Source organism: Marmota monax, unplaced genomic scaffold, assembly GCF_021218885.2.
Source record: "Marmota monax isolate L192 unplaced genomic scaffold, Marmota_monax_Labrador192_F-V1.1 WCK01_AAM20220418_F8-fsc00005, whole genome shotgun sequence".
NCBI classification, from domain to species: domain Eukaryota; kingdom Metazoa; phylum Chordata; class Mammalia; order Rodentia; family Sciuridae; genus Marmota; species Marmota monax.
Genome location: NW_026692254.1, coordinates 10,817,551 through 10,835,929, shown reverse-complemented (window position 1 = coordinate 10,835,929; position 18,379 = coordinate 10,817,551). Strand labels below are relative to the sequence as shown.

Sequence of the window (18,379 nt, the reverse complement as noted above, 5' to 3'; positions counted from 1 at the left end):
AGGAAATGAAAAATGTCCCTTTTGCTTTTCTTGAAGGGTGCTTTAAGTGTCATCCAGCCTGCAGGTCATGAGTATGCAGAAGGGTGTGCAAACAATAGCACCAGTGAATTCCACAGGAAAGCAGCTAGTATAGCAGAGGCTGTGCCAGGGTTTACTTGAGAGCAAGGGCCTTTTGGGGGGCATTGTATCATTATTTTTCCTGTAGCCTAGTCCAAATACAAAGTCTTGACAGCTTAAACCAGCCACTGGCCCAGTTCTCCAGGCCAAATCTGATTTCTCTACACCTGAAGCATTTGCTTATTTCTCAACCTTGGCAGGATCACAGTATTCTCAGCTAATTTTCCAGGGATAGAAACTAACATTCCCTGTCCTGCTCTAAAGAGGACCCAGCAGTGGCCCAGCCTATATGAATATGAAACAGATGGGCTTTGATCCAGCTGTATTTCCCCCTCAGGAGCCTTTAATTTTGCCCTCTGGGTGGGGAATGGAGGAGTCACCATAGTCTTAAGCACATTTTGAGAGGATTATCTTTTGGAACAAGTAGAGAATAATATTCCATATTCTGTCTGTAGACTTATTCTTTAAATTTCTCCCTTGAATTTTTGTTTGTTTGTTTTAATACTAGGGAATTGAAACCTGGGGCACTTATCACTGAGTCACATCCCCAGCCCTTTTTGTATTTTGAGATAGGATTTCACTAATTTGCTTAAAGCTTAAGTTGCTGAAACTAGCCTCGGACTTGTGATCCTCCTGCCTCAGCTTCCTGGGTTACTGGAATTACAGGCATGTGCCACCACACCCAGTCTCTCTTGATCTTTACAGTCATCTTCATAACTTGTTCATACTTAAGGAGTTAACTTTAAAAGTTCATTAAACATGGTATCAGTCTACCACGGGAAAAAACAAGGCTAACCTTTGGCTCTAGAATTTAGTTAAAATTATAAAAATGTGTTATATTCCTTAATTATTTTGGTTATTGTTTTTGTATCTTTGACAATATTAAACAAAACAAACTTAGTTTCTCCTGTTCTGTGCTCACAATACAGATAACTTTTGTGATTCTGAAATGAGGGTGACTTCCTACCCACAAGCAAGCTATCAGTTCTGAAGTGGACACCAGCTGGGCATCCTGTAGTTTATTTCATTTCTGACACTACATCAGAGTATATCAGGTCCACAGGTTCAGGCAGGGCTCAGTAACACAAAATGGCCCCTACTTTCAGACACAATCACAAGTCTAGGCTTTTGGAACTGCTGACCAACTGGCTACAAATTAGATTCCCATTGTTACAGGGCTAGGGCCTCCTGGGAAACTGAGGCGTACAGTACAAAGGCTCCCGCCTTTAAACCTAATTCTAAAGATTTCACACATATTGCTCAGTGTGCCAGGCATGAGTTTATTAAAAGAAAGGGGATTGGCACGGTGGTGCACACCAGTAGCTTGGAAGGCTGAGGCAGGAGGATCACAAGTTTAAGGCCAGCCTCAGCAATTTAGCGGGCCCTAAGCAACTCAGTGAGACCCTGTCTCTAAATAAAATATAAAAATGTTAAATGCCCCTGGTTCAATCCCCAGTACCCCCCCCCCCCAAAAAAAAAGGAAGAGGAGGAGAAGATGACGACAACAGTAACACTGAAGGAAGAGAGTGGGTCCTCCGAGAGCAGAGGGATAGCATGCATCTCCTGCTCTCTGGTTTTATTGGGGATCCAGGGAAATTTCCAGAGTCTGCACAGGTCCACCTCTTTGACATTTGACTGACAGCAGGATGATAGAAAACTTTCAACTCTCCATTGCTATGACTCTAGGTCACTTTGACCTATGCCAACCAGTTTTAGTTGAAACCCCTTCATACAGATTTTATGGTTAGGGGGAATCAGCCTTATTACCCTGAGTTTCTGGATCTAGTCTGTATAAGGGTCATAGAAGCCCCTATTTCAGGGTAACTTGTATTCTTCTTATCGGCATTTTAGGGCCTACATTTCTTTTACAGATAACAGGTAGTTTGCTGAGGAATATAATATATCCTGTGGACGTAAGCCAGGCAGGGTTGCAGGTAAATTGCTTCTCAAAAGTGAAATTATGTAGGAGTGAGCACAGTGTGCCCAGTCTATAGAACCATTTCCCCAGCCTCACATTCCTATTACTCACATCTGTCTGTTCCCTATCACCATGATCCTTTTTTTTAGGCTTCATTAATTTACTATAGGAGTTCACAAAATTCAGGAAACCACTTACTTACATTTACCAATATATTACAAAGGATATTTAAAAGACACAAACAGCCAGATGAAGAGATCTGGATAGGTCCTGAGTATAGGACCTTGTGTCTCCATGGAGTTGGGTTGTGCCACCCTTCTAGCACATGAATGAGCTCTTGTTCACCTTCCTACAAATCTCTGAACCATGTCCTTTTGAGTTTTATGAAGATTTCATCATGTAAGCATGATTGAAGCACAAATAGTCATGTAGAAATGTGATTGAGCCAAAAGGAGGTGGTCTAGTGCTAATAGACCTGAGTGAGGAATCCCCACAAGGCCTATCTATTCAGATTTTTCTTGGCCTTGCCATGCAGCAGGACCCCTCTGAAATGGGGGTCTTATGAAAGGTGGGGAACATTATAGTTTCTGTGACTGCCTTGAGGAAAAGAAATTCTAGTTTCAATGGTCTGCCTTGGGAGAAAAGAGGGGCAGTTGAAAGAAGGGCAGAAGTTCTGAGAGAAATTTTGCTTGCTGAGGCATAAAGCATCCCAACACTGTAACAGAAGACAATCTTTCACCTCATTGCTCTGAAGCTCTGCCAAAGCACTTCCGGAAGCAAAAACAAGTGCCAAATACTTTAACAAGATAAACACATTGTTCTAGGTATTTAAGAAATAACAAGGACTACTGGAGTTATGAACCAAGAACAATGAAAAAAACCAAAATACAAATATCCTATCAGTATTGCTTAATGATAGAGTCAGATTTCAAGGTAGCTCATTTTCTTTTCTTTTTTTTTTTTAAAGAGAGAGAGAGAATGAGAATCTTTAATATTTATTTTTTAGTTTTCAGCAGACACAACATCTTTATTTGTATGTGGTGCTGAGGATCGAACCCGGGCCCCACGCATGCCAGAGTGCGCTGCCACTTGAGCCACATCCCCAGCCCATCAAGCTAGCTCATTTTCATCTATAAATTCTTTATATTTGTTCCTTTATAACTAGATATCAAAAAAAAACTAGGGTGGTAGAGCAGCTAATTATAAGTCACTAGTTTGGGTTTTCTTCCTTTTTTTTTTTAAACTAGGGATTGAACCCCAGGATGTTTAACCAATAAGCCACATCACTAGCCCTTTTTATTTTTTATTTTAAGACTGGTTCTTGCTAAGTTGCTTAGGGCCTCACTAAGTTGCTGAGAGTGGCTCTGGAACTTGGGATCCTCCTGCCTTAGCCTCCTGAGCCACTGGGATTGCAGGCTTGCCCTACCATTCCCAGCCTAAATCACCAGTTTTGAAATTAATTTTAAATTTTCAAAATTAATTTTAGTTTTGAGAAATCCGCCAGCCCTTTTTATTTTGTTTTGAAACAAAACAAAAAAACTCCCTAAATGCCCAGGCTGACCTTGAACTTGTGATCTTTCTTCCTCAAAGCCCCAAGTTGTATGGATTAAGGCTTGTGCTACTGTGCCCAGCAAGAAATCCTTTTTGTAGATATGTACAATTAATAAATGCGCTTTTCGAGAAAATGTCCTGATCCAAAGACACAGAGACTCTTAATTAATGGTCCCTTCATTTAGTTGTTGATTGATGTAATAAATGAATATAGCTGTGAATGTGAGTCTGGCAATGTGTTAGATACTGTGGGCTTTGTTGTTTTAACACTGTGTGTCTGTGTACACACATGCTACTGGATATTGAACCCATAGCCTCATGCATGCTAGACAAATGCTCTACCATTGAGCTATGTGGCCATACCCTGTGAGTTGTTTTTTAAAATGATAGTCATAATCAGATCACACTCAAAGCCAATGAAACTAGAATCTCTGGGACAGAGATCAAGCATTAGAATTTCATAAACTTCTCAGAGAATTTTAACACACAGCTAAGTGATTGTCAGCTCAAGTGACTTTCAACACAGAGTTGTCCTTCAGTGTCTTTGGGGTATTGGTTTTACACCCCACCATACCTCATGTGGATACCCAAATATGTGGATGCTCAAGTCCCTTATATAAAATTAGTATTTGCATAAAACTTGTATACTTTTTTTTTTTGAGGTACTAGGGATTGAACCCAAAGGCACTTTACCACTTAGCTACCTATCCAGTCCTTTTATTTTGAGTCAGGGTCTCACCTCAGTCTTCTAGCCTGAGCCTCTTAAGTAGCTGGGATTACAGACTAAATCATCTTTAGATTACTTATAATATTTACTCCAGTGTAAATGCTATGAAAATAGTTGTTATACTACTGTATAGTCTAGAAAATAATGACAAGAAAAAAAGTCTACATTTTCATTTACAGACACAATTTTCTTTTTAATGTTTTCAATCTGCAGTTGATTGGATCTGAATATAAAGTTTATCTTTTTTATTTAAAAAAATAAATGACAGCAGAATGCTTTACAATTCTTATTACACATATACAGCACAATTTTTCATTCCTCTGCTCATATATAAAGTATGTTGATACCAATTCGTGTCTTCATACGTGTACTTTGGATAATTATGTCTATCACATTCCACCATCCTTGCTAATCCCCTGCCCGCTCTCTTTCCCTCCCAACCCCGCTGCCCTGTCTAGAATTCAATTTATTGTATAGTCAGTATTATCCTGACCCCAAACCCAGACAGAGATCTCACAGAAAATTTTATGAATATCAGTAAAAAATCATCAACAAAATACTAGCAATCCAAATATAGATTTTTTATATATACATTCTCTCTCTATATGTATATATATATATATATAAATACACACATATATATGTATATGTGTATATATATAAGATGTTTATAGTATTATACGTCATAATACGTGAGCTTTATTCTAAAAGTACAAGGTTAGTTGAACTTACAAAAAAATCAATTAATGAAATGTGCATATCAGGGCTGGGGATGTGGCTCAAGCGGTAGCGCGCTCGCCTGGTATGCGTGCTCGCCTGGTATGCGTGCGGCCCGGGTTCGATCCTCAGCACCACATACAAACAAAGATGTTGTGTCTGCTGAAAACTAACTAACTAACTAAATAAATAAATAAAAATTCTCTGTCTCTCTCTCAAAAATAAATAAATAAATTTTTAAAAAAAGGAAAAAAAGAAATGTACATATCAGTAGAATAAAGGACAAGAATTACATGATCATCTCAATAGATACAGAAAAGGCATTTGACATAATGTAACACTTTTTCATGATAAAAAAATCAACAAATTATAAATAGAAGGGAACCATCTTAGCCTAATAGAAAGCATCCAAAAAACCCCACATACTTAAATAGTAAGAGACTGAAAGGCAAGGATGTCTACTATGTTCACTCCTAGTCAACATTGTACTGAAGGTTCTGCTAGGGCAATTAGGCAAAAAATAAGTTATGTAAGTAGGAAAGTAAGAAGTAAAACTAGTTCTATTTGCATATGACATAGCTTATGTGTAGAAAATCCTAAGGAATCTAGTAAAAAACTTTACAAGGCCAGTAAGGTTGCAGGATATGAGCAATATATAAGAATCAAGCTAAGCACACTCACACCTGTAATCCCAGAGGCTTGGGAGGCTGAGACAGGAGAATTTCCAGTTCAAAACCAGCCTCAGCAACTTTAAGCAACTCAGTGAGACCCTGTCTCTAAATAAACTACAAAATAGTGCTGGGGATATGGCTCAGTGGTCAAGTGCCCCTGAGTTCAATCCCTGAAGGTAAAAAAAAAAAAAAAAATTATATATATATAAATCAATAGTACTTATTTAATATTTCCAATCTTAATAATATTAATATACACAATCCAAACATGAAGGACTGGTCTTAAATACATTTTCATTGTTGTGCAAAAGTCATTACCATCCATTTCCAGAATTTTCTCATCATCCCAAATAGGAGCTCTACAACCTCAAAACAATAACCCCCTGTCTTCCCTCCTCATAGTCTCTAGTAAAAACTTTTGTCTCTATGAGTTTGCTTATTCTATGCACCTCATATAAGTGGAATCATACAATATTTATATTTTTGTATCTGGCTCATTTCACTTAGCATAATGTTTTTTTTAAGTTCTTCCATGTTACAAACATGTATCAGAATTTCATTCCATTTCATGGCTGAATAATTTATTTTATGTATATAACACATGTAACTGATCTGATCATCTATTGGCGGGTACTTAGTTTGCTTTTACTTTGTAGTTATTGTAAATAATGTTGCTATGAACATTGGTCAACATATATCTGTTTAAGTTCTTTGGTGTGAGATATATCTCGAAATAGAATTACTAGGTCATATGGTAATTCTAAGTTAAACTTTTTGAGGAATGGCCAAACTGGTTTTCATAGCAGCTGCATTATTTTACAGTTCTACCTGGCTTGCTTTGAGACAGAGTCTCACCAAGTTGCTGAGGGCCTTGCTAAATTGTTGAGATTAACTGTGAACTTGGAATCCTCCTGCTTTAGCCTCCCAAGCTGCTGGGATTACAGGCATGCACCACCTTACCTGACCTGGTTTGCTTTTAAGCTGCAAGAATTTTGTGTTCATGAATTCTCTGTTCATACGTGAAATTTTTCATTCTCTTTCCCATTATGCTAAAGCCAGCTTTGGTTTTGAATGGTGTCTCACCTTATGCTCCTTGTTTTATCATAGATCGTATAATATGATAATTATCTGTTTCTTAAAAGTCAGAGTAAAATGCCTTTTAGTTTGTTGGTGTTTAGTGGCCTACAGGGATGTAATTCTTGAAAGCATTTCCTAATACCTTTTTTAAGGCTAGGTTTTATTAGTTTGTTTTTTCCTCACAGTTTGAGTGAATGTCACCATTTATGTTTTTAATAAAAATGTTTTTATTTTTGTATAGTCAAAATTTTATTAGCTTAGCAAAGAACACAGTACCTTTTTGTTTTCAAATCTTCTTTACTGTGGTTATCTGATCTTTCTGATCCCTAATTTTGTATAATCATCTTTTCTATCTTTCTAATATACAAGTATATATTGTCAATTGGAGCTGGATATGTGACTAGCATATTCAAGGCCTTGGGTTTAATTCCCAGCAACAGACACACACACACACACACACACACACACACATCAATCAGATGGACATGGTGGCTTGTGCCTGCAGTCCCATTTACTCAGGAGGCTGAGGCAGAAGGATCACTTGAGCCTAGGATTTCCAGATCAGTGAAACTCCCATCTTAAAAACAAATAAATAAAAATAAATAAGTGAATGATTTTCAGACTTGCTATAGAGATTTATTTCTGACAAAGCACTGATCAAACTTTATTTTCTCAACAATTTTAGGTTTACAGCATAATTGAATGAAAAGTACAGAGGCCATTATCAACATCCTGAACCATAGTGGTAGTATACAGAATAGTTTTACTGCCCTAAAATTCTTCTGTGCTCTGCCTGTAGAGTCCTTCTATACCCCAACCTTTGTCAACCACTCATCTTTTTACTATCTCCATAATTTAGCTTTTTCCAGAATGTCATATAGTTGGAATCACACAGTAGTTGTCCTCTGTTCTGGTGCACTGAGGGTTTTATCATAAGTGGGTATTGGATTTTGTCAAATGGATTTTTATGCATATATTTTATGACCATGTGATTTTTCTTTTTTAGCCTGCTGAAGGGAAGGATTACATTAATATAATATGCTTAACTATAGTTTAAAGAGGATTTTCACCTCTAACTTCATGTGAGATATTGGTCTGTAGTTTTCTTGTAATGTCTTTGTGTCTGATTTAGGTATTAGGGTAATGCTGTTCTCATTTGATGAGTATGGAAATGTTCTCTTTTTTTCTATCTTCTGGAAGAGATTATAGAGAATGGGATCTCTTCCTTAAGACATTTGGTAGAACTCACAATGAACCCAGTACTATCTGTTTTGGAAGGTCATTAATTATTGACTCAGTTTGTTTAGTAGGAATAAACCTGTTCAAATAGTTTGCTGCTTGTATTTTGAGAAGTTGTGTCTTTCAAGGAATTGGTCCATTTCTTCTGTATTATCACATTTGTAGACAGAGTTGTTTGTAGTATTTCTTAATCTTTTAATGTCCATAGAATCTGTAGTGATGTCTCCTCTTCATTTCTGATATTAGTAATCTGTGTTCTCCCATTTTTTCTTAATTGGTATGTGTAGGGGCTTATCAATTGTATTGATTTCTTTTTCTTTTTCAGAGAAACAGCTTTTAGTTTCATTGATATTTTCCTACTCTCTGTTGAATTTCTCTTTTTGATTTTTCTTATTTTTCTCTTAATTTTTATTAGTTCTCTTCTTCTGGTTATGTTGTATTTAATTTGTCTAGTTTTCTAAGCTCAAAGCTTACAGGTTTGGTTTTAGATCTCCATTCTCTTATAATATTGCTTTCAGTGTTATAAGTTTCCTTGTAAATAGTGCTTTCACTGTATCCCACAAATTTCAATAAGTTGTTTTTTCATTTCCATTTAATTAAAAATATTTTAAAGTTTCTTTTGAGATTTCTACTTTGACCTGGTGGAGGACCTGGAGGGAAAACTAACAAAAGCTCCCCACTCCATTCCAACCCCTTGACTGTGTTGACCTCATTCCTTTGGTAAATCTGAGAAGAATTGTTGATTTTTTTAGTTTGTTCAGCTTTCTACTTTTAAAATGGAGTGATAACATCTGTGCTCCCTTATATGCCAGATCAGAAATCAGATATGCTCTGAGAAACATTCTGAATCTCTGCATGACTGAATCAAATTAAACTGATCTGAACTTACTCTGGCTTTGAGGGGTTAGTTGTTGTTGTTTGTTTTTTGTTTCGTTTTTTATTTGGTACTAGGGATTGAACTCAGGGATAGTTAACAACTGAGCCAAATCCCTCTCCCTCAACTTACTCTGTTTTTTGATCTCTTTGGAAAGACTAAGGTATCTGACCTAATTTTACATTCTCTTTATTCTAAGAAACACCTTAAATTGATTTGTAGTCCAGCCCCTACTTGAAAGATAGTGGGTTGACATCATATACCTTATAGCAAAACCTCATAAAATGTTTATAAATCTCTTTCCTTTTCCCGGAGTTCCCTGTGGGTTCTGCCACATCTGTAGACATCTATGTCATTGGTGTGAGAATAACACTGCCTTCCAGAGAAGGACACACTCACACACACATGGTGTGAGGTATCAGTATTTGAGTTGTTGGATCCCAGAGAGGCAAAAGGCCTGAAGGATGTAGGACCCAGAAGAGTGGCTGGCTTATGGTCTGGTTCAGAAATGGCTCATTATCTTGTCACCTGCAGGAACTGCTTAATGTTGGCCCAAATCCTCCCCACCTCCTCTACTGACTGCCAACTTCCTTCTCAGAAACTTGACCTTGCCAGGCCCCTTCTTCACCTGCTCCATTCCTTTCGGCTGCAGAGTGCATCTCCCTCAACCTCTGTTTTGCACACATACCAAGCAGTTCAAATAAGGGTTGCTGTGTGTTGCCCCCTATACCAGTGATAGTTATTTGTTCATGGTCTTTATCAGACAAGTAATCTTAAAAGAAAAACATCTGAACAGGCTGTGGCCAAAATTTTGACCCTGCACTTGGATATGTGAAGTCTGAAGGACCTTGAATCTCTTTGATCAAACCAGGTCCCACGTAGGCAAAGTTGGCAGTGTGTTCCCTCAGCCACGTGGGCAGTGTTCATTCCTACCAGTAATCAAGAACAGCAGCTGCTTCCAGTGAAGAAGGACTACAAGAAAAGCAGTAGTACCAGTGATAAAGAAAGTTTTCTCACAAATAGTCACAAAAATGACACAATAAATAGGTAGCATTAACTTTTTAAAAATTGGAGAAAGTGATATTCCCCACACACACCCAAAAAAAAAAAAAAAACTTGTATCTTTTTAAAAAAATTTTCTTCTTGGTCAGTTCTTTTTAACTTTTTAGGGAACAGATGATTCCTGCCTTTATAGATTATTTCAGAATATAAAGAAGATAGGGCTATCATGTATAACTAAGTAAAACAAATTTTAAAAGGAAAAAAAAGAAGAAGATAGGGCTAGGGATATAGCTCAATGATAGAATGCTTGCCTAACATGCATGAAGCCCTGAGTTCTATCTCCAGTACCACAGAAAAAAAAATAATTTTAAAAAATTAGAAAAGATAACTGCCAGGTCATCTTCTGTGGAGGTGCAGTCCTATAATCTCAGCAACTCAGAAGACTGAAGCAGAAAGATCTCAAGTCAAGGCCAGCCAAAGCAAGTTAGTAAGACCCTGTCTCAAATTTTTATGAAAATAAGAAGAGCTGGAGCTATAACTCAGTGGTAAAATGCTCCTGGGTTCAATCCCCAGTATGGAAAAAAGAAGACAGATGCTGCTCATTTCCATCTATGGAGGAATCATCACCCTGAAATATTCAGCTCAAGAAAGAAACTATTAATTTTGCAAATGAATAGAGATACTTTTTAGGTAAAATAAATGTCTCGGGAGGGAAAAACTGCCAGTGTCCTAGACATCTTTCACTTGGTGTCTTTCATTAAGCTTAATTATTTTGAGAATATCTACATGGTTACATGTAGCAATAATTTTCTCCATTTTCTTGGTATTCCATTCTATGTACTTAACCTTTGGTTTGTTCATTCATTGTTGGATGTTGGGGTGGTTTCAGTTTGGGGATATTGTGAATTCAACTTCCATGAACATTTTGAAATACGACTTTGTATGGGTATTTGCTTTTCCTTCTCTCAAGGCATAAGATCTCAAAATAACAGAACACATTACAGTAGAGCAAAGAATAAGTGAGCAAATTGTGGGAGGACACAGGAGTGATCACAGGTGGCCAGAACAGAGGACTCAAGCACAAGTTGAGCCTTTGGTGGTAACACATTTGATTACAAGCTATTTCTTTTCTTTTCTTTTTCTTTTTTTATTTTTATGAACTCTCCATTTCTTTTGGAATCAAGTCCTGAATCCCCAGCCTCTTTTGACCACTTACATTAGATTTATATTCCCCCTTGCAGAGCATTTGTGCACAGAGGGTTATAATAGTTGAGGTGTGTTGCTGATTTTGTGCCAGGATTCATACACATGCTTCATATGCATTATTGTGTATAAGCCTTTTAGGAGCCCCGCAAAGGAGATGCCATTATTTTTTCCCCCTTCCTCCATATTTATTCATTCTCTTTCCTGCCCGCCTCTGCCCTCCAGTGCTGGGAAATCAAACCAAACTCAGGGCCTCTTGCATGCTTGGCAAGCTTTCTACAACTTAGCTAAGATACCAGTTGAGACACCATTAGCATCCCCACTGTGCTTTGAGGAAAAGCAAGGCTCAACCAAGTTAAGGAACCTGCCCACAATTGTATGACTAGACAGTTGGCTGGTTGGATGTTAATCCAAACTTAAGATCTGGCACTTTCAAACACAATATTGTATACCTTTCCTCACTGCAAGGGTAGATTATGAATAGAATTTAAAATGCCATTTTAAACTGTTCTCCCACATCTAATTAATTCCTATATTTCTTAGTGTGTCAGCCCAGTGGCTTCTTTTGGATTGCCCAGACTTAGTCAGATCACACTGTGGGGTGTCTCGAGGCACCAGGTATCTCTCCCAAAGCCTGCCACAGCCTTGAGTCTGCCTTACTGGGCTGTGAGCACAGTGCCTGTGTGGATACTGATCTTTGCTGCCTGATTGTCTAATGCCTACAAGATGCCAGATGTTCAGTAGTGACTGCCGAATGATCCTAGGGTAAGAGTAACTTAATAGCATTACCAGATATGAATACTTGTCATCAGTTTTATTGAGGTATTTGTATAAGCCTTGTTAACTTATTGTTTGCATTTGTTTTATTTAGGTATTATTTATTTATTTATAGTAAAATTGACCAATTCACCTTACTTTAATGAGTCTTTTTTTTTTAAACTGTCTTTTGTGTGGTAGATAATGCTTTCTCTCCTTTTTTTTTTAACCTTTATTTTATTTGTTTATTTTTATGTGGTGCTGAGGATCGAACCCAGCTCCTCGCAAGTGCTAGGTGAGCGTACTACCGCTGAGCCACAATCCCAGCCCAATTTAATGAGTCTTAACAACTGTGTACAATCATGTAGTCATAGCCACAATCAAGATAAAGAATACTCCCATAACTTCAGATTCCCTCATGTGCCTTGCGTTTGATTTCCTTCTCTATCCCAGCTCCTGGCAATCATCATTCTTATATTTTCTGTCCCTGTAGTTTTGCCTTTTCTAGAATTTCAGAAAAATGAAATCATAGAGTCCATAATTTTTTGTGAATGTGTTGTATACCTTGGCATATTGCTTTTGAGGTTCATCTCTGTTGTTGCATATGTCAACCATTTTTAAAAACCACCTTAATTTTTTTAATCAGTCCAGAAATAAGAAACCAATTCCAATAATGTTTAGTGTGGTGAAAGCAGCAATTCTCAAAGTCTGTTCTGCATACTTGGGGGTGGGCCCCAAGATCCTCTGTAAGTTCAGTGATTTTCATAATATTGAGATGTAATTTACCCTTTCCACTCATCCAAGTATAAGAGGAGTTTTTCAAACACTGTGCATCATGTGATACTACAACAAATTGAAGGCAGAAGCAGATAGGATCCATCTACCTTCTGTTGAGCTGCCTGACTTAAGGAAATTTATAAAAATGTGAATGCCACTCTTCTCACTAAAACTATTTGTGTTAAAAATAAAATAGAACTATTTTTCATGACAAATATTAATCATTAACATGTAATGGGCTGTTTATTATTTTTAAATTTTTAAAATATTTTTTTAGGTGGACACAATATCTTCATTTTTTTTTTTTGTTTTTTTTTTTGTTTGTTTTCATGTGGTGCCAAGAATCTAACCCAGTGCCTCACACATGCTAGGTGAGCACGCTACCACTTGAGTCACATCCCCAGCCCAACTGTTTATTATTAATAGATAAATTGATACACTTTTTTTTTTTTTGCAGTGTTAAAGATGGAACCCAGGGCCTCGTGCATGCTAGGCAAGTGGTCTGCCACTGAGCTGCACGCCCAGCCCTAGACAAAATACCTTAATTTTAACTTTTCATATGATGGATAATAATTCATAGAAGCTATATAAACAGACATTTCTGTAGAGAGGTGCTGAGACCAAGCAGTGTAAGAATCTTTGGATTAGAGACATTTTTGATAAGGCCTCAGGAAGAGAAAGGAGAGATTCTGATGCTGGGGAGGGATAAGAAGGGGATCTTAAAACCCTGGGGTTACTGAGTGTGAAGGGCCTAGAGAAGGGATGGGGCCCAGGGGTAGGCATAAATGCCAGGACAGGGCTTGACAGTCACAGTCTTGTTCTCAGCCCTCTATCATCTCCTTGGACCTGGTTGGACAGGTTCTTCTGATATCCTGATTGTACATGCTTCCTACAAATAGCAAATGAGTAACTAACAAGGGCAGTTGGTTCACAGAAGGGTGACTGCAAGGCCCAGAGAAGGCTACTGTTTGCTGAGATGAAGTGGCAACTGGGCTATGATGTCAGGTGGGGTGCTTTCTAAGTCTGCTGTGTGCCGGATGATGATGATGATGATGATGATGATGATGGTTATTATTATTATTGTTACTAATACTACTGTTATTATTATTGGTACTGGGAATTAAACCCAGGGGCATTTTACCACTGACCTACGTTTCTAGCCATTTTTCATTTTGAGACAGGATCTCATTAAATTGCTGAGGCTAGCCTCAAATTTGTGATCCTCCTGCCTCAGTCTCCTGAGTCACTGGGATTACAGGTGTGTTCTATGCTCCTGGCTGTCTGCTGAATTCTTACCCAAGAGCAATCATAAGAAATCAATAGGATTGTTTCTTTGGCTTTCAGGAAAAATAAAGACAAAAACTCTCCTCCTACTCAATATAATTCTAAACTCAAAAGACTCTCTGAAGTAATTATTTTGACAAAAGCAGATGGGAGGCTACTATTATTACTGGCAATATTCTGAGGAAAAGATGTGTGTGATCCTCCTCATTTAATGACTTTACCAGTGCTATTAATAAACAGTGACAAAATTGGACCTACTGATTTTTAATCTTTTAATTACTTCTCTTTTGCAGACGAAAGGGCCTATGGTTCCGACTGAGGAAGATACTTCTCTGTGTTTTGGGGTTGTACATTGCCATTCCATTTCTGGTCAAACTATGTCCTGGGATACAGGCCAAATTGATATTCTTGAATTTTGGTAAGTGGTGTATGTCAAATTTTTAATAAATTCTAGAATTTATTTCCATAGTGATGTCTGATTTTAGTGTTTTTTTTTTTTTTATTTTAGTTGAGATTGAAGTTGTACCTAGTAAAATTTATAAATCTTAAAGGTACAGTGCATAGTTAGGTAGATAGTTAGAGCCACCACCCAGTTTAAGAAATAACACATTTCCATTGCTCAGGAAATTCCCTATGGCCTTTCCCAGTTGTAATGATTTTGTAATGATGGCTTGCCCTTCAGTGCTGCATTGTGTCCCACAATGACTGTACTGTGTTGGGTGTTGGGAACCTGTCTTGAGCTGTGGTGAATAAAATGTTGACGATATAAAAAGTCATCTGAAGCTGCCATGTTGGAGATGATTTGTCACTTGTACAGTATAGGAAGTTAACTGTCCTTGGAAAAAAAAGACCAATGAAAAATTTAGCAACTTTAAAAAAATAGTAATAATATTAATTAGGCCTTTTCTTTTTTTCTTTTAAAAAATGTCTATTTTTTCCTCCTGAACAACACCTTGACACACAGGCTGGGGATGTAGCTCAGTGGTAGAGTGTGCTTGCCTAGTTTATATAAAGCCCTGGGTTCCATCCCTAGTAGCAAAAAAAAAAAAAAAAACTGACATGGTTTGATTTTTGTGGAATTTCATGCTGGCCTTATAAGTGGTATAGGCTCTTTGTTAGCTTGGACCCGGTGTTTCAAAGTTGTTTTGGGGGAAGTTGGAAGAAATGGTGTGAAAGTATCAAGCCTATGAGACAAAAGGCAGAAGGTAACCAGATGTGGGAACAGTCCCTTTGGGAGAATCATTTCACACTCAACCCATTTACTACATGAAATAAGTCCTTGAAAATGAACGTGGACATCATTGGAATTGGATGAGGAGGGCTCTACACAGGCTGCTTGCCTGCTCTTTTGCAGGGTTGGTTTGAAAAGAGTGACTTTGGCCCTTGTGTGGATAGAAGCTTGATTCTCAGGAAGCTGGACTTCATGCTGTAGAAGCAGCAGGAGACTCTGTCAGGATTAGAGGGAATTGCAGGGAGAGGGTAGATGGGAGGAGCTGTGAGGTGCTGGTTGATGTGGATAGATGTGTGGCTTAGGAGATGCAAAGCCAGGGATTGATGGAAGGTGGCAGGCACCTCTTTAGTGGTGCAGCACATTTGGGCTGTCAATCTATAACAGACTTAAATCACAGAAACTTGGAGACGACTGACTAACATGGAATTTCTGCTCCCAACCCCCAAAACTGTTCTGTTCCTACAGAGGAACAGAACAGTGAGGCCAACATTTAATGCTTTGTAAATCCAAATCAAGGTTTTTATTTTGGTATGTTATAATAACTGTAAAATACTTTCTACTAAGAGACACATTTGGTTTTTCTTTTTTCTTTTTGGTACCAGGGATTGAACCCAGTGTTCTTAACCACAAAGCCACATCCCAGTTTTTTTTTTTTTTGAGACAAGGCCTCACTAAGTTGCTTAGGGTCTCGCTAAGTTGCTGAGGCTGGCTTTGAACTCACAGTCCTCCTGTCTCGGCCTCCTGAGTCGCTGGGACTACAGGAATACACCACCATACCTGGTGACATTTGATTTTTCTAATGGAAAAATTAGCCAAACTTCTAGAAATTTATGCTTACTAGAGGTTTTACCACTGTGAGAAGCACAACTTAAAAAGAAACTACGATATACTAAAATCAAGAAAGCTTTATTTTTCTGACATTAATGCCCCTTAAATATAAAAAGAAGAGAATTGGGGGTTCCATTTAAACACAAAAGCACAGGGCTGCAAATTTGCTAGTGACAAACTTGAATGGATCCTGCATGGTCATTTTAACTTTGCTGGCCCTTTCTTGCCTCAGGCCCCTGGGGACAACAGGGATGTGTGAGGCATGTTATCCCCTGGGGCCTGGCATACTGTGGGGCCTCAGCAAAGATATGAATTGAATTTTCTTTAGGTTATTTATTGGGTTACTTTAGGTATAGTCCACAAATTTTGCCGGGCTGCTTTCCTAAGAAGATGGCAGATTGTTCCACCAGAGTAGAACTCTGGGTAGAATTAGCCTCTTTGGCACAGAGGGGAGGGCTGTGCATGTGCATTGGGGCTATCACAAGCCCCCAGGGAAATATCAGTCCTTAACACTTTCCTTTACATGTCTGTTACATGGAAGTAGGAAGCTTATGGAAGGTTTTCTTGGTTTTTTGGTTTGCTTTTTATCTCATTATTTTTTGCTCTGCTACGGAACAAATCCAGGCCCTCGTGCATTGCTAGGCAAGTGCTCTGCCACTGACCTACACCCCCAGCCCTATGGCAGTGTTTTGTTTTTAAGGGAGATTTTTAGTTGTCAAATAGATAAATACTGGTTTGGGGCCTCTTTTGAAAAGTTACTCAAAAATCTGGCACTAGAAGCAGCAATTGGACATTTCCTGCATCTTCACCCACCTGGGCACCTGCCTGTCTCTATACAACACATCAGATGTCCCCTCATTCAGAACTGAGGAACCCTGGTCTCCAGGCCCTGCCACCCTCCCCAGGCAGCTGGAATGGGTCATGACAGCCCTTGAGGTCCTCATCAAGAATAGCCTTTTGTTTGCTGGGAGAAAGGGACATTCTCTGCACAGCTGCTTGAGGCTCCTGGCTTGTCAGTTTTTCTGTTCTTACTGTGTCAAGGTTTAAATGTCCTTGCCCATCTTCCCTGCTTTAGAGGTAGAGGAGATGGTAGTTTGGGCGCCCCCTGGTGGTGACCTGAAATTTTGCCTTAAGCCAGGAGAAGGCCTGTGTGGAGGGAGGAGGTACCTCTCTTCTTATCTCCCCCAGATTGGTATCATGACCTGGTGGCTGGCCATTTTGACATTGAAGGAGCTATAACAATCTTTTGTGCCCCAGAACATGGTTAATATGGTCTTAAGTTCATAGCAAATCTGAAACCAAACTTACGAATCGGATAAATAAACTTTAGAAGCATAGCATCTGAGATTTTTTTTTTAATATTTATTTTTCAAATGTAGTTGGACACAATACCTTTATTTTACTTGTTTATTTTTATGTGGTGCTGAGGGGCGAACCCAGGGCCTCGCACATGCTAGGCAAGCGCTCTACCACTGAGCCACAACCCAAGCCAGTATCTGAGATTTAATGCATTAGTCTACTCTAAATACATTTTCATCAGCAAAAAGAATGTCTTTTGTGGTTTTGTGTTTTGTTTTTGTTTTTACTGTACTAGGGACTGAACTCAGGCCCTCGCCCTTGCTAAGCAAGCGTTCTACCACTGAGCTACATCTCAACCCCTTTTAAAATTCTATTTTGAGACAAGGTTTCAATAAGTTGTCCAGGCTAGCCTTGGACTTGAACTTGGGATCCTCCTGCCTCAACCTCCTGAATAACTGGGATTACAAACATGCAACAGTAAAATATATCATCCTTCTAAAACAAACAAACAAATAAGTTGGTCAAAAACTCTGAATAGCTTAAATAACAATAAAAGTCTCTCCGAGAAACTCTTTGCTAACACTGTAGTATCTTGTTTCTCTCGTGTGTGTGTGTGTGTGTGTGTGTGTCTGTCTGTCTGTCTATCTATCTGCTTTTCAATACTTGGGACTCCAAGTCTGATTCCATCCAAAATATGTCCAAGTGAAACCTGTCATCTGTGGTTTGGGAATCTGGAATATGTTCCTGGCTGTCATTCTGCCCTCCAATCAGGGATCAGGATGGCATATCCGAATGAGAAGTAAAAACAGACTGTTAGTTCAGAAGCCAGGAAAATAACTCTAGTCTGCGCACATTGCCTTGGGCCTTTCTTGGAACTAAGTTAGATTCCTATCCCCAGCTTTCTTTTCTTCTTTGCAAAGCAGTCCATGTTAACTCCCTATAGTTGTCTTTTTTTATCCGTTTGCTTCCTGGGGAAGCCCCTGTATCCCACATCAAGTAATTAGAATTTGATAAAACTCCGATAACCTGCTCAGTCTTTTCCTTTGTTGATACCACACCTGGTACCAAGTCTGCTCTGTTACTCACAGTGATCAAAATGACATGAAGC

General features: G+C 38.5%; 1 protein-coding gene across 1 annotated transcript in view; it reads left to right on the top strand.

Annotated features, from left to right (window-relative positions):
• The window catches only part of Abhd12 (abhydrolase domain containing 12, lysophospholipase), an 86,076-nt gene that overhangs the window by 46,318 nt on the left and 21,379 nt on the right, over window positions 1-18,379 (top strand). The window contains exon 2 of the mRNA XM_046435408.2: window positions 14,207-14,331. Within this exon, the coding sequence (XP_046291364.1) occupies window positions 14,207-14,331 (125 nt within the window). The remainder of the gene's footprint in view (window positions 1-14,206; window positions 14,332-18,379) is intronic.